At 45.7% G+C, this 13,965-nt stretch overlaps 1 protein-coding gene across 1 annotated transcript in view; it reads left to right on the forward strand.

The window, feature by feature from the left end:
* The first annotated feature begins 3,219 nt into the window (after nucleotides 1-3,219).
* LOC129530382 (immunoglobulin superfamily member 3-like) overlaps nucleotides 3,220-13,965 on the forward strand; it is a 38,678-nt gene continuing 27,932 nt past the window's right edge. Inside the window, 3 exon segments of the mRNA XM_055377163.1 lie at nucleotides 3,220-3,625; nucleotides 5,505-5,915; nucleotides 11,342-11,731. Coding sequence (XP_055233138.1) covers nucleotides 3,220-3,625; nucleotides 5,505-5,915; nucleotides 11,342-11,731 — 1,207 coding nt within the window.

The following is a 13,965-nucleotide window of genomic DNA, read 5'->3' on the forward strand; positions in this document are numbered from 1 at the left end:
CCTGGTCAGGGTTGGGTGCCTGTGTCTCTTTGGAGGCAGCAGAGGTCTGCGCAGCAGTGTATTACCATTATAGGGAAATGGGGGGTGGGGTGGGATGTGTGGAAGGGGAATTAAACTGCCAAGGAGAAAACAATTATTTTTATGTTGAGAAGCATTATTTTCAGGGGTCAGAAGCCCTTTGTGGGGCAGAGGGAAATTAAGGAGGTATTTAATAAACAGGTGCAGCTGAATGTGTGTGGTTAAAGTGCAATGCAGTAGTTATTTATTTGTCCGGATTGTTTATAACCTGCTTCCAGCCTAGACAAGTAGATTTGACCCTGCTGTCCTGGCTTATTCAGGCCACTTAACACTGTTTACCTTTGGGTGGGGAGGACATGCATGATCCGCTGGCCGAGTGCCTTTGTAAGGTCTGTAAATAGGATGCATTCTGGTTAAACTCATTATTGCATCACAAAAGCCAGTATCTGATGGGTCTCAGCTCTTTTCTTTTGCACTGGGGAAGACTGGAGGAGAATGAAACTTCCTTGAACCAGTGATTGGGTCTCTACCAAAGAGAGAAACTTAAAGCTAGTGAGAGCCTTAAGATATTTCATTTGAGCACTTGGCTGGCACCATGTAGGTAGAGACACTTTAAAGTAACAGTGCTTTGCTACACCTGATTTGAATCATCTGTGGAGCTTCAAAAAAAATCCTAATTAATCCTAAGACCAGTTATGTCAGGTGGGGTCCAGGCACTGTTATTTTTTTAAAGCTCCCCAGGTGATTCCAGTGTAGGTCCAGGACTGAGAAGCAGTCCTTGAAGATGCTGGTGTACCCTGACCTGCCTCTAGCCTTCTTTGCAGGAGATGGATGGGGTTTGGTTGTAGTTGCTCTGTCATAGAACACTGCAATTCAAAGGATACCTAATGTTATGAATGTAGGTAAAAGGTTTGCAAAATGGTCTGTGTTTCAGGAATACTGCAATCATTTGATTCAAATGTCACCATATGTGTGTGTGTATACAGTCATGGGTCACTTAATGATGGGGACATGTTTTAAGAAATGTGTCGTTAGGCAATTTCATTCTTGTGTGAACATCATAGGGTGTATTTCAACAAACCTAGATGGGATATATATTTTCATTTATATATTTTATTATGGAAAATCAAATGTCCCAGCACCATTACTAAATAGCAGTCATTTCCTCTACTTGATCTGCCACGCCAACATTAAGTGCCATATATTAGATCTCTATATATGCTCCATTATAATCTTACAGGATCACTGTTGCACATGTGTTTCCTCATTGACTGAAATGTTATTCAGTGCATGACAGTACATATCGTAAAAATGTTATGCAGCATATTTTAACATACTGATATTACTAATGAGTTGTCCTCATGGTGACTTTAAATATCATAATTAATGCCATCAACCAGAATATATCAAATAAATTCAGATACCACTTGTTCTGTTTATTTCCTTCCCCTGCCAATTTTTTATTTTTCCTGATTCTGCTGAAGCCAAGATGGGGTTCTGTGTAAGATTTTGTTTGTGAGGAAAGGTTCTGCATGAATTAAAGTTTTGCAAGCCATGGGCATTTCATTGTATGGGCCGTTTTGAGGTCTGTCATCTTGCAGATTAGATTAGCTTACACTGAGGCACAGTCACCTGCTAGGCTGGGCAGAGAGCTGCACTCCACTAGTATTTGAGCTGTCCCGGCTGTTCACCAGCTGGATCCACTTCAGATAGGCATAGCCAGGGCTGCCGCCATTCCCATTTGTGGGGGAAAATGGAAGCTATCACAAGAATGGGCTGCAGCTGTGGGATGAGGTGGGCAGCCCAGTGATGGTGTCATCGTCAAGGGGCCATTGAAATGTCATTAAGCAGTCATTGGCCAAATCCTGTCCTCTATGGATCCAGAGCCACAGAATGTTCCAGCAGAAATATGTCTTAGCCAGCAGCTCTTTATTGAGGACTGATTGTGGGCTAGGCTCTGTGCTAGGGTCTTTACAGATGTTACTAAATCTTCTCAATAACCCTATGAGACAGGCATTATTATCCCCATCTTACTGATGAGAAAACTGAGGCTTAGAGAGGTTAAGCAGCTTATCCAAGACCACAGTTAATAAGTGACAAAGCCAGCATCGGAACCCATGCTAGTCCTCTCTAAAGCCTTCTTAGAAATCATGTGATAGATGAGAAGATCAAGGTCTGGAGAAGAAAAGCAAGTTGTCTGAGATGACACAACCAGCTCCAATTGGTGGCAAAGCTGCGCCTATAACTCACCTGTGCTTTTCACAACCTGCAGTACGTGACCACTGCCGAAATGAAGAGGCAGCGGTGTGCCCCCTCCCACCTTCTGAGTGGCTCAGGCACAATCAGTGTTGAGTTGGCATGAAATGAGAACTTAAACTCACCATGCCACTTTAAGAAGAACAAGGAGAAGGCAGGCAGAAGTGACCTTGGAGAACAGTATCTGAGCCAGAAGGCAGGAGGTCAGCGGGGGAGTCTTGAGTGGGAAACTCAAGGGTAGCCTGACTGTCCTTGTCACAGGTTTAGCTGGGCACTGTTAGTTCCCCCCTTTGTCAGTTTGTGGGAATCTGGGCATCAGGGATCTGTTTCAGCCCTTCAAATTTGTATTTGGGTGTGCTCAGCTTAAAACGATAGCAGCCTGCAGGAGCTCAGCTCTGCCTCCATTTATGGAGGGAAGAGAAACTAAGGAATGCTCCTTGGGGTGGTGTTGGGGAGCAGCTACATGGGAAAATGAAGGGTGCAGCACCAGTAAAAAGGTGCTCCCAGGACTCCCTCCCAACAGCACTCGGACCAAGGAAGAAGCATTTAATTTCAGCCAGATTTCTAGATGGTTGCTTTTATTTGTTTTCATCTGAATTTATGCCAAGGATTCAACTTTTCCTGCTTATTTTATTAAAAACTTTATACACAGCATTAATAAATAGATATAAACTGCCATATACATGACAAACAGAGGGGCTAAATGAAATTCCCAAGGGTCAGCTGTTGAGTAAGTAACAAAAGCACATCTTGGCATGATCAAATTCCCATATATGCAAATTAGGGACAGTGCTTTACCACAGAGTGTTTTAATTAATATTTATAAATCACAGAGTGCCTTTGAAAGGGCCAGTAAGCTGTTTATATTATTATCATGTCACACAAATAACAAACCCTTTGGAGATTGCTGCCTACTTTGCATTTTGGTCTGAGAAGTAAGTGAGCATGTTGCGTGTGTTTCTCTCCCTCCTAGGTGTGGTGTCAGCACAGCGGCAGGTCACCATTCAGGAAGGACCCTTGTACAGCACGGAGGGCTCCCACATCACTATCTGGTGCAAGGTGAGTGGCTACCAGGGACCTTCTGATCAGAATTTCCAGTGGTCCCTTTACCTGCCTTCGTCGCCAGAGTGAGAGGTGCAGATCGTCAGCACCATGGACTCTTCCTTCCCCTATGCCATCTACACCCAGCGCATCCGCGAAGGGAAGATCTTCATAGAAAGAGTCCAGGGGAACCCAACCCTATTGCACATCACAGATCTTCAGGCCCGGGAAGCCGGAGAATATGAATGCCACACACCCAGCACCGATAAGCAATACTTTGGGATTTACAGTGCAAAGATGAACCTAGTGGGTAAGGAGAAGCTGTCTTCACGTTGCCAGCGTCTGGCCTGACTCAGTTCTTTAGTAGTGTAATTTTGCTTTATGCCACGCATTTGACTTTAAAAAAAAATCCCAAAACTCCCAACATATTTTAGGGGTCAACAGATAGCACAAGGAAACTAAATTTCTGTGTTCACTTCTAAATAATAGGTGGTTGAGGGTGAAACTTTAAAAAGATCTAATGCAGATGTTAAGAATTTCATAAGTTAACTAACCCTGTAACTGGTGAAAAGGGATATGAAAATATAAGGCAAGGACGTTTGTGGTTGATGATCTGAATGACAAGGAAGGTGAGACTTATGACATCAGTTGGAAGAGAGGAGAAACCTCTCGGAAGGATAGGCCTTTGGGTAGCTCTGAGACCCACGGGGCACTGCTGAAGCAGGAAGCACATGCGGCTGTGGGTCCTTGCTCAGACCTTGTACATTGAAGGTCCTTTGGCTCCATGCGTAAGGAACTATGAACTGGCTGTCTCCCTTGTTGCTCCTTAATGCTGAAGGAAACATGAGGAAGAGGGATGCAGGAGCTTCCAGTGTGGGCAGCACTGGTCACAGTGTTTGCCAGTGTCAAAGGGTTAACCATATCAAGGCTGTTCTGTTTTTCTGCCTATCTTAATGTCCAGCTTTTATTATCACAACTAAGCAGTGGGTGTTGCTAGTTCTTTTATTAATACACATACTATCATTTGTTTATTTTTCCTTTCTCTAACTAGTCTGTGTCCCAGCAGGAGACCTTTTATTTTTCATGTGTGTGTGTGTGTGTGACAGACTTTCGCTCTTGTTGCCCAGGCTGGAGTGCAATGGGGCTCACTGCAACCTCCACCTCCTTGGTTCAAGCAGTTCTCCTGCCTCAGCTTCCCGAGTAGCTGGGATTAGAGGCATGCACTACCATGCCTGGCTAATTTTGTATTTTTAGTAGACACGGGGTTTCTCCATGTTGGTCAGGCTGGTCTCGAACTCCCGACCTCAGGTGATCCACCTCCCTCAGCCTCCCAAAGTATTAGGATTATAGGTGTGAGCCACTGCACTTGGCCGTTCCCAGCAGGAGACCTGTAAGACCCAATCCTTGGGTGAGAACAGGGAGAAAACACATACTAGTTGTGACTAGGGTACTCTCATCATACAGAGAGGTGGTGCTATTTAATCTCCAGAAAGGTGCAAGCAAGGATCAGGGTATGATTCTGACCAAGGGATCACGGAGAAAATCTCTTCTCTTGCCTGAATCTCTCCAGACTGTGGCTTCCTTCCAGTGAGGACCCCTTTGATCGATGAATTACGTGAAAATTAAACCCACTAAAAATAGGGTATGATGATTATAGTTTCTACCAAAAATGGTTTTTTAAAAAAATCATCTTCCTAGGGCTGCATTGCTGAAGTAAGTTACAGGATGGGGATGTGGGAAGGAAAGGAAGGATGTTGTATAGAAATGTAAAACTAAAAGTTCCAGGAGGTATTTCCATTAGAGGATCAGTCAGAAGTGAAATTAAAGTATCTCAAAGCAGTGCCAGAATCAACAACAAATGTTATTTGACCTATAAGACAATTGTTTAAAGACAGTATTTTCAGGGAGTTCATTTATTATGTAATATGAAATACACCCCATGTTTTATCCAAGTGTTATTAAAATTCGAGACAGGTAAGTGTAAGCACCAAAATAATGCATTTCCAAATCTGAACAGAAAACTTTCCGTTTATGTGCATTTGGGGCTGTCTGTGGCCTTGAATCGATGGTTCAAGGATGACTGTTAGGGACTCAGTGCAGTGACACCTGCGTGGAATGGGAGCTTAGCCCCGGGAGTCTCAGATTCTGTGGCTTTGTGACTGCAGTCTCAGGACATTTCTGTGTTGCAGTGATCCCAGACTCCCTGCAGACCACTGCCATGCCCCAGACTCTGCACAGAGTGGAGCAGGACCCACTGGAGCTCACTTGTGAGGTGGCCTCGGAGACCGTTCAGCACAGCCACCTGTCTGTGGCCTGGCTCTGGCAGAAAGTTGGTGAGAAGCCCGTGGAGGTCATCTCCCTGAGCCGAGATTTCATGCTTCACTCCGGCAGCGAATATGCCCAGAGGCAGAGCCTGGGGGAGGTGCTGCTGGACAAGCTGGGGAGGACCACCTTCCGCCTCACCATCTTCCACGTGCAGCCTTCTGACCAGGGCGAGTTCTACTGCGAGGCCGCCGAGTGGATCCAGGATCCGGATGGGTCATGGTATGCTATGACCCGAAAGCGTTCCGAGGGAGCCGTGGTCAACGTCCAGCCAACTGGTCAGTCCCTCTGAGCCTCTTGTCCTGTACTTTACTTGGTGGTGAAAGCTGTCAGATACTGGGAGAATGTGGAGACTCCTTCTTTGGGCACCTCTACCAGGACAGCAGGTTTTCATGTGAAGTTAAAGCGGGTCTTGTGTGCGGCCGGAGGGAGCTGAGGGATGTGCGGGACATAGGTATCCTAAGACCTGAGTCACAGGCAGGTGCCACACAGACTGAATCCTGCTTAGAGACATGCTTTCTTCCACCTATGTGGTGTTTACACTTTTTTGAATTAGAAACTCATTTTAAAAATTGGGAGATTTCTGAGAAACCATTTGTATCTTAAAACTCTGGGCTTTCATTCCCATTAGCCACAGTTGCTGCCCCGTTTAATGATGTAGCCTTCCTCGGGTACCCATCTGGTTTCATTTGCAGAAGCCATTTGAGATAATGAGACTTCCATCCAAGGTCTAACATTATGAACTAGAGAAATTTTGGCTTAAATTATTATTTTTTTATCTAATAATAGTCTTTGGTGATATTTTGTAATTTCCAAAATGCTTTATCACATATTACTTCACCATCCCCCAGACGTTCTGTGAGGTGAGTTGGTGGTAGTACTCCTATTTTGCAGGTGAGGATGCTGAATGCAGATTACTTTATGTTGGGGCTCAAGAGGAGTCATAGGGCATGTTGATGAGGCCAGTCTGAGAGTACCAAGTTCCACTGTAGATGTTTTCTTAAGTGAAGGCCTGGAAGGGGTCCTGAGGAGGTTGCATGATGTCTTTAGACACCATCATTTGTCTTGAGGCAAAATGATGGTGGCACAGCCAGCTGAAACCCTCCCTGGCTTCTCTTGGTATCTCCTGTGGCCCCAGACTCTACTCCCCAGTCTCATGAGCCCACCAGGCTCCAGGCCAGAGCTGACAGCTGTTGCTGGCTGCCTCTGCTGGGCTGAGGGCAGGGTCTCACATGGGCCTTCAGTTCCCCCAGCTTTGGTTGGAGCGTGGTTGTTGTGCCATCACTAAGTTGGTGATGAGTGGCCTGAAAGCCTTTCCTTGTGAGGATGCCCACTTCCAGTGAGGACTGTGGTGGTTCTGGTGAGTGAGTGTGGCTTTGTGGGAAATGAGCTGGTGAGTTGCAGTACAGGTGGAGTCCTTCTTCAGGACCTGTCTCTTGGGCTCCCTGTCCCATTTGCTGCAGTTAGTTGTCTGGGTCTTTGCATACTTTCTCTGCCATTCTAGAGTAATGCCTCAGACTCAGCTAACAGTACACATTTTGGGGCTTCTTCCCAGAAGTCTTCAATTGGAGGCTCCTGGGATGGGACCTGGGAAGCTGGATTTCTGGCATGCTTCCCAGGTGATTCTTCTGCTATCTACATTTTTTTCAAGCAAAGCTTCTAGGGCAGAAGCAATTCTCTGGACATCACTTTAATAAGTCATCTAATGGATGTGAAATCTTTTACCATAGGGGTTGGTAGGACTAGGGAGCACTTTATCTTCTCTGTAGGATATTTAGCAGCTTCTGGATTTTTCAGTATTAAAAAATCTATCCAAGGGGCTTTATTTTATATTTATCCTTTCCCTTCCTGGATAGTTTTAAGATCAACTTCAAAAATTTGGGCCAAATTTTGAGTCTTAATGCTTTTAAATTAGGTTGCATCAGTTAATCTTTATTTTAATCTTACCAATTTGGAATTAGAACTTTTTGAATTTACCCTGAAAGTGTATCTAGACTAAGCCATCAAAAGGAAAACTAAGTGAAAAAAACGTTGATGACTTCACTCTGCATTCCTGTGCTGTTTAGGTTCAGCAGTTGCATCTCCAACTCTACCCTTCTCAGTTTATTTCAGTAAACATGTAGCCAGTCTCCACAGCATTGAAGGTGTGATGGTGATAGGCATTAAGGGCTTCAAAGATGACTAGCACTGGTCCCTGCACTTAGGCAGACCTGAGAACCAATGGACAAGTAAAATGTGCTAAGTGCATTGATAGCATTTGTATAGAGTGCTCTGGGAATACCGGAAATAGGAAGTGTTCTTGCAACCATAGTTTTCTCTGAATGGGATGGTTGATAAGACAAATCCAGGAACACCAATAAGTTTCTTGACTTGAACTGAGTCTGGAAGCTTGAGGAGTCAGCAGTAGAAGAAGCATAAAAGTGCAAAAGTGTTTGATATGTTTGGCAAGCAGAAAGGAGTCAAGTATGACTAGTTCCAGATGTTGAGTTCCAGATGTGTGTGATGAGAGGAAAGAGAGCCCAAAGCCCCAAATGCAGTGATATAGAGCCGGGGCTTGACTCTGTGGGGCAAGAGTTTTCAAGCTGTTCTTGGAACCCTGGAAGCCCCTCAAAGGTGCCTAGGAGGTTAGACACGGGTGTGTGTTGGTGTTCATGTGCACGTGTGCATACCCAGGAGTGCAGGGAGAAGGCATGCGAGGGCCTGGGTGGTCCCCCCTTGCTTCAACTATGTTTGGCAGCAGAAGATTTTGTATGAATAAAAAGTCCCCTTCCTTTGTCCTCTTCTTCATAAAGTTTGAAGACCTCTGCTGCAGACAGCTGGAGAGGAGGTAGAGATTTTTAAGCAGGGAGTAAGACAATCAGATCAGGGTTTCAGAAAGAAAAACCTATGGAGGCCACCTGGAGGTTGATTAAATCCGTTGCATCTGAAGCCAAGAGACCAGGTAGAAAAGAGCTAATAAGAGCCAAGGCTAGGTCAGTGGGTGCCAGAGGTGAAAGGATAAAGAGCACAATGGAAGGAGGGGTCCAACTGTCTAGAAGCCCAGGGGCTGGGGCTGGGGCTGGGGCTCTGGGGGTTCCTTGAACTGTGGGAGGGAAGGAACAATAATGAAGACATGCGGGACCTTTGCATTTGTGGCAGCATTGGCTGCCTTTTCTTTTTGTAAATTCTAATGAAAGAGCCCATCCATCAGATAGACTCTGATAGAGATGCTCAGTGTGCGAAACACCCAGTGGGTCCTCAGACATAGGGGTCTGCGGCTCAGAGACCGAGCCTGAGAGTGATCAGGGCCCTGGAAGAGCCCATGGGGTTAAAATGGGAAAGGGCCTGGGAGAACAGCAGCAGTAAGAGGTGACCAGAGAAACAGGTGAGAGAGTGGAACAGAGTGGGCAGGCCAGCAAGAAGAAGAGCAGGAGAGAAGGGATCATAGAGCAGGCTCAGAGGCCTCAACCTGCTTAAGGAAAGCCTTTGGTTAGGATGGGGGTAGGGGTAGGGGTAGGGTGGATCATTCGTGACATTTGCTAAGTCAGTGAAGCCTAATTTCAGTGAGATGAAGTGGAAGGGGTATTGGAAAAAGCACAGGTCAGTTTCTAGAGATGTAATTGACTGGGCATAACCAAGGGCAGAAACGGGGGTGATGTGGGTAAATCTTGTGTCTTCAACCTGGGAACATGAAGGTGTCACCAAGGCATGGGGGGATTCCCCTGAGATAAGCAGAGTCTTTGGCCGCTGAAAGAAGAAAGCCAGAGTTACAGCCAGGCTAACCTGGAGCAATGGAAAGGTCTGAGGTCTAGGGTACCCCTTGCACAGCTCCAGTGGTGTTTATGTGGAAGGAGTGCTTTTCTGCCATTGATGTCGGGTTATAAATGACTAATTGGGTTGACGTGAGAGATAATATCCAGCAGATAACACGGGGACTGTCCCATATGGGTGTGTTCATCCAGGCAGATGGTGGCAGAGTGAAATGTGCTTCCTTCAATCCATGCCTCTTAAGACTGGTCTCTTGGGAGCTGGAAGCTGTGACGGCAGCTACTTCATTGGAGGGGAGGCCCTGGAGTTGATGACGTGGTTTTCCCTGTCAGGAAGTTTGGCTGCTAGAGGAAGTAGTTAGGTCACTGGAAAGAAGGGGTGTTTGCAGCAGGACACTGGCCTATATCGGGGGGAGGGGCTGGAGAGCCTGAGGAGCGGGAGGGGTAAAGCTGAGCTGGGGCTGGAAAAGAGGAATGTGGATGCTGCTCATGCGTGACTCTTATGTTTTCTCGGGGAAACAGAAACCTCGTCTGCTTGAAGAGTGCCTAGGACGGGATGAATGGGCAAGATCTTGAAGATAGTGGGAAAGACTAGACATGCCAGTCTAGGGAAGGCAGACAAGGTCAGAGCTAATGAATCTACATGGAATTCAAACATCTCTGCCATGAGATTTTTTCCACCTCAGTGTTCTTTTTAGAGGAACAGAGCTAGAACTGGGCAGTGGTCACAGCTCCAGTCTCTAACCCTTAACTCCGTTTTCTTCCCCCTGACTTCTGCCCTGGGTGCCTATGAGATACGATAGCTGTCTAATGGGATTAATAGCCACTGTACACTGGTACACAGGTTGTGATGATGCTGTTAGTGGTGATGAGCCCCTCTTTGGTCACCCCCTCACGCCTGGTTAAACACCCAACTCAACAAAAATTAGCCAGATATGGTGGCTACTCCAGAGGCTGAGGTGGGAGGATGGCTGGAGCCTGGGAAGTCGAGGCTGCAGTGAGCCATGATCATGCCACTACACTCCAGCCTGGGCAACAGAGCGAGACCCTGTCACAATAAATAAGTAAATAAATAAAAATTTAAAAAACACCTAGCTCTTTGGAGGCTGCTTGGGTTTAGTAATCATTTCAGAGGCTGTCTGGCTTTCAGCAGAAGTAGGTACTTTCCTACTAAAGTAGCTACTAAGTACTTCCTAAGTGGGAAAGTACCTACTAAGGTTTAACCAGGCTTGAGTACTTTGTAGGTACTTTCCCACTAAAGTAGTACTTAGTAGGTACTTCAGTGGGAAAGTACCTACTTCCATTGAAATCTGCCTAAAGATTTGATCTGACAGGTGGTAAACTAGTGAACAGACATTAGTTTTTATTTTTTCTATGTAATTCTGTTAGGGTTTTGTCATAGCTACATCTTATTTCTAGTATTCACATGGCGGGGGGTAGAGAGGGAATTTTAATCTTTGAGCATTTGTTAGGATTGGGCCAGCACCTAGGCCACTCTGTAATTTTTTCCCACAGACCTCAGTGGGGTAAGTCTTACAATATCTGCTGAAAATGTTTATAATGCTGTTGCTTAAATAGAGTTCTGGGTGCATATATCAAGGCTAGATATTTGTAATCCACCATTTGAGTGATATTAGTAGCTTCTCACTGAACTGGGGGTCTCATGCAAGACATCTAAAGCTTCAGACTGAGCCCCATTGGTTTAACTGGGGTAACAGTTTGCTTAGACCGTCTGGGCTGAAGTAGTTTTGAATTCTGTCTGTGATATTCAGGCGTTTCTCCGGACCTCAGATAACCTGGGTCTGAGTTGGATTTTACTCTCAAGCCAAGTGCTGTGGTCCTCCCCGCAATTAGTATTGTAAAGAAGAGGAAAGATAGTGGGAATGTGCTAATGTGGTTTAGTTGGCTGGGGCCCTCATTCACCCAGAATGTGTCTCTTTTCTTAATTGTTCTCTCAGACAAAGAATTCACTGTTCGGCTGGAAACAGAGAAGCGGCTGCACACGGTGGGCGAGCCGGTGGAGTTCAGATGCATCCTGGAGGCTCAGAATGTTCCCGACGGTTACTTTGCTGTCTCCTGGGCCTTCAACAGCTTGCTCATCGCCACCATAGGCCCTAACGCTGTGCCTGTCCTCAACAGCGAATTTGCTCACCGGGAAGCCAGGGGACAGCTTAACGTGGCCAAAGAGAGCGACAGTGTCTTTGTGCTGAAGATCTACCACCTCCGCCAGGAAGATAGAGGGAAATACAACTGCTGGGTGACTGAGCGAGAGAAAACCGTGACGGGGGAATTCATTGATAAGGAGAGCAAGCGTCCCAAGAACATCCCCATCATAGTCCTCCCCCTCGGTAAGTAGAGAGATGTGCTGCTTTCTTCTCCTTTGGCTCAGCATCATTTAGGAGAGGTAGGGGGAGAGAGAATAGTGTGGTGAGGATGAGGGGAGACAGATGGAACCCTCGAGGTTAATGCAGAGCTGGGGGAAAAACCGTTGAGCCTCTCTTCCCTGTTGTAGCCCACCTGCCTACATTTAGCAGTCTCCCCATAGCAGAGGATCAGGATCAGGGGTGTCCAGGATCAGGGTGCCCAGATAGGGCTGGGCGTAGGCCTATCTGATTGCTAGCAGCCCTGTGCATACACAAGCAGTGCCAGCTCAGCTTGGAGGGAAACCAGGAATCCCAGAAAGCTGTTTGCTCTTGTGTGGGAATCAAGTCCCAGAAGAAGTGGGTAGATAGATGCCTGCCTTGAAATCTCACTTAAGGAGAGCTGGTCTTTTATGGGAGGATTTTAAATCATAAAGTGCATTATTAAGGATTTGCCATCTGGGTTTTTCAGGTATAAAGGCTGGCATTTCCCTAAATGGCTTTTCCCTGTTGAAATTGTGTTTCTAAAAGTCAGTGGATGGGACCTCTCACATCTTCCTGGAGCATAGCCTTTTAAGCTTAGCTGATTTCTGAGGCTGCCTCAGTGGGCTCCCAGCCTTCATGTAGACTGGCCTTGTGTGGGTGGGTAGTGGCCATTGCTAGGGATTCCAGAAACTACCGGTGTTTGCTTGTGTTGTGTTTAAACATTCATAGTATCAAGATATTCTTATTAATCTCATTCTCCCATAGTTCTGTTTTTAGTAAAGAGAATAAAAACCTATGATGCTCTGATTTTAAACAAGTGGTAAAGTTTTAAGACTAACCTTTAACCTTTTCTCAGCAGCTAAAACTATTCTTTCTCTGAGCCTTGTAATAATTTCCTTTACTTTTTATTTATGTTTTAATATTTAAAATATTTCTCTTCAAGTGTGAAGTAAAAAGTAGCCATAGGGGTCCTCTTGTCAGTCTTTTCTTCTTTTCTCATCAACTGGATTATTTTCTTTTATGCTTATTATTATTTTGTTAAAAACCATGCACACACATACCTAATTATCTTTTTTTTCCTGGCAATACATATTTTAATTTGTTTCATTTTTATGATGACAAATAATTTTCAAGTTTATTTCCTTGTTTAAATACAAAGCTAAACCACAAACAGGTATAATCAAGACATTGTGTCTCACATTTATACTCCCGTCGGATCCTCTTCCAATTTGCTGACCACTGACCAGGCTAGCATGGGGGAGGGGGTGGGAGGGAAGACTTTCTTAGGTAACACCGTCGTAAGGCCCGAGGTGGGGTTGGGGGGAAAATCAAAGAGGAGGACAGGCTCTCATACCTGTCTCCATTCACATTTACCTGGGACCAGGGTGGGCAGGAGACACCAGGTCATGGCTCCTGAGCCCCGGCCCCCTGGACTGAAAGGACAGTGTGTGAGAATCAGTTCTGTGAAGGGCGGGAGGAAGCAGCCACCTATTCCTCCTGCCTTCACTGTTAAGGTGAAAACCTTAGCCCTATCCTTGATTCCTGGGGGCTGCCGGGCCCTGTGTGCTCCCCTGCACACCTGGGTGCCTTTCTGAGGCTGGCAGCAGCGGCTGGGGTCAGGGGTCCTGGGCTCCTAGGCTCACACCTCAGCTCAGTTGCATCCTTGCAGGAGGACACTGGGTATCTGACAAACACAAGGCCTCGACAGCAGGTCTGGAACTTTCAACCCCAGCAGGATGAGGGGGAATGGGGGTGGATGTCAGGTAAGTAATCTCTGGTTCCACTACAAAACTTTATTTTTGATTAGAGTACCATTCTCAATCTCTTCTACAAAAAGCCAAAGAAAGCAAAAAAAAAAAAAAAAAAAAAAAAAAAGCAGCCACTTCACTCACTTCAAGACCTGTATACATGTAAGTTGTTTTCTGTGGTTTTTTTTTAAATTATTTTTAATTTTTATTATTATTTTTAAAATAAATTCAGTGTTCACATTTCTATAAAGAATTAACCTAGTTTCAGGAAACCCTGCCCCAGCAGGGCAGGTAAGCAACACTCTCCCTGCCCACATCTAGTTTGATTTCACGCCCTGATGCTTCAAGGTGCCCAGAAAAGCGGCAGCTTGTGGAAGAGGAAATCTATGCCCGGCCCGTGCTTGGGGCCAAGGGCTCAGTAAGCTTTCGAGAAAACAGAGGGGAAGACTAGCTTACTGCAAAAACCTTTTTAAAAAATATTCATACACT

This window comes from Gorilla gorilla, chromosome Y (assembly GCF_029281585.2).
Source record: "Gorilla gorilla gorilla isolate KB3781 chromosome Y, NHGRI_mGorGor1-v2.1_pri, whole genome shotgun sequence".
Taxonomy (NCBI): domain Eukaryota; kingdom Metazoa; phylum Chordata; class Mammalia; order Primates; family Hominidae; genus Gorilla; species Gorilla gorilla.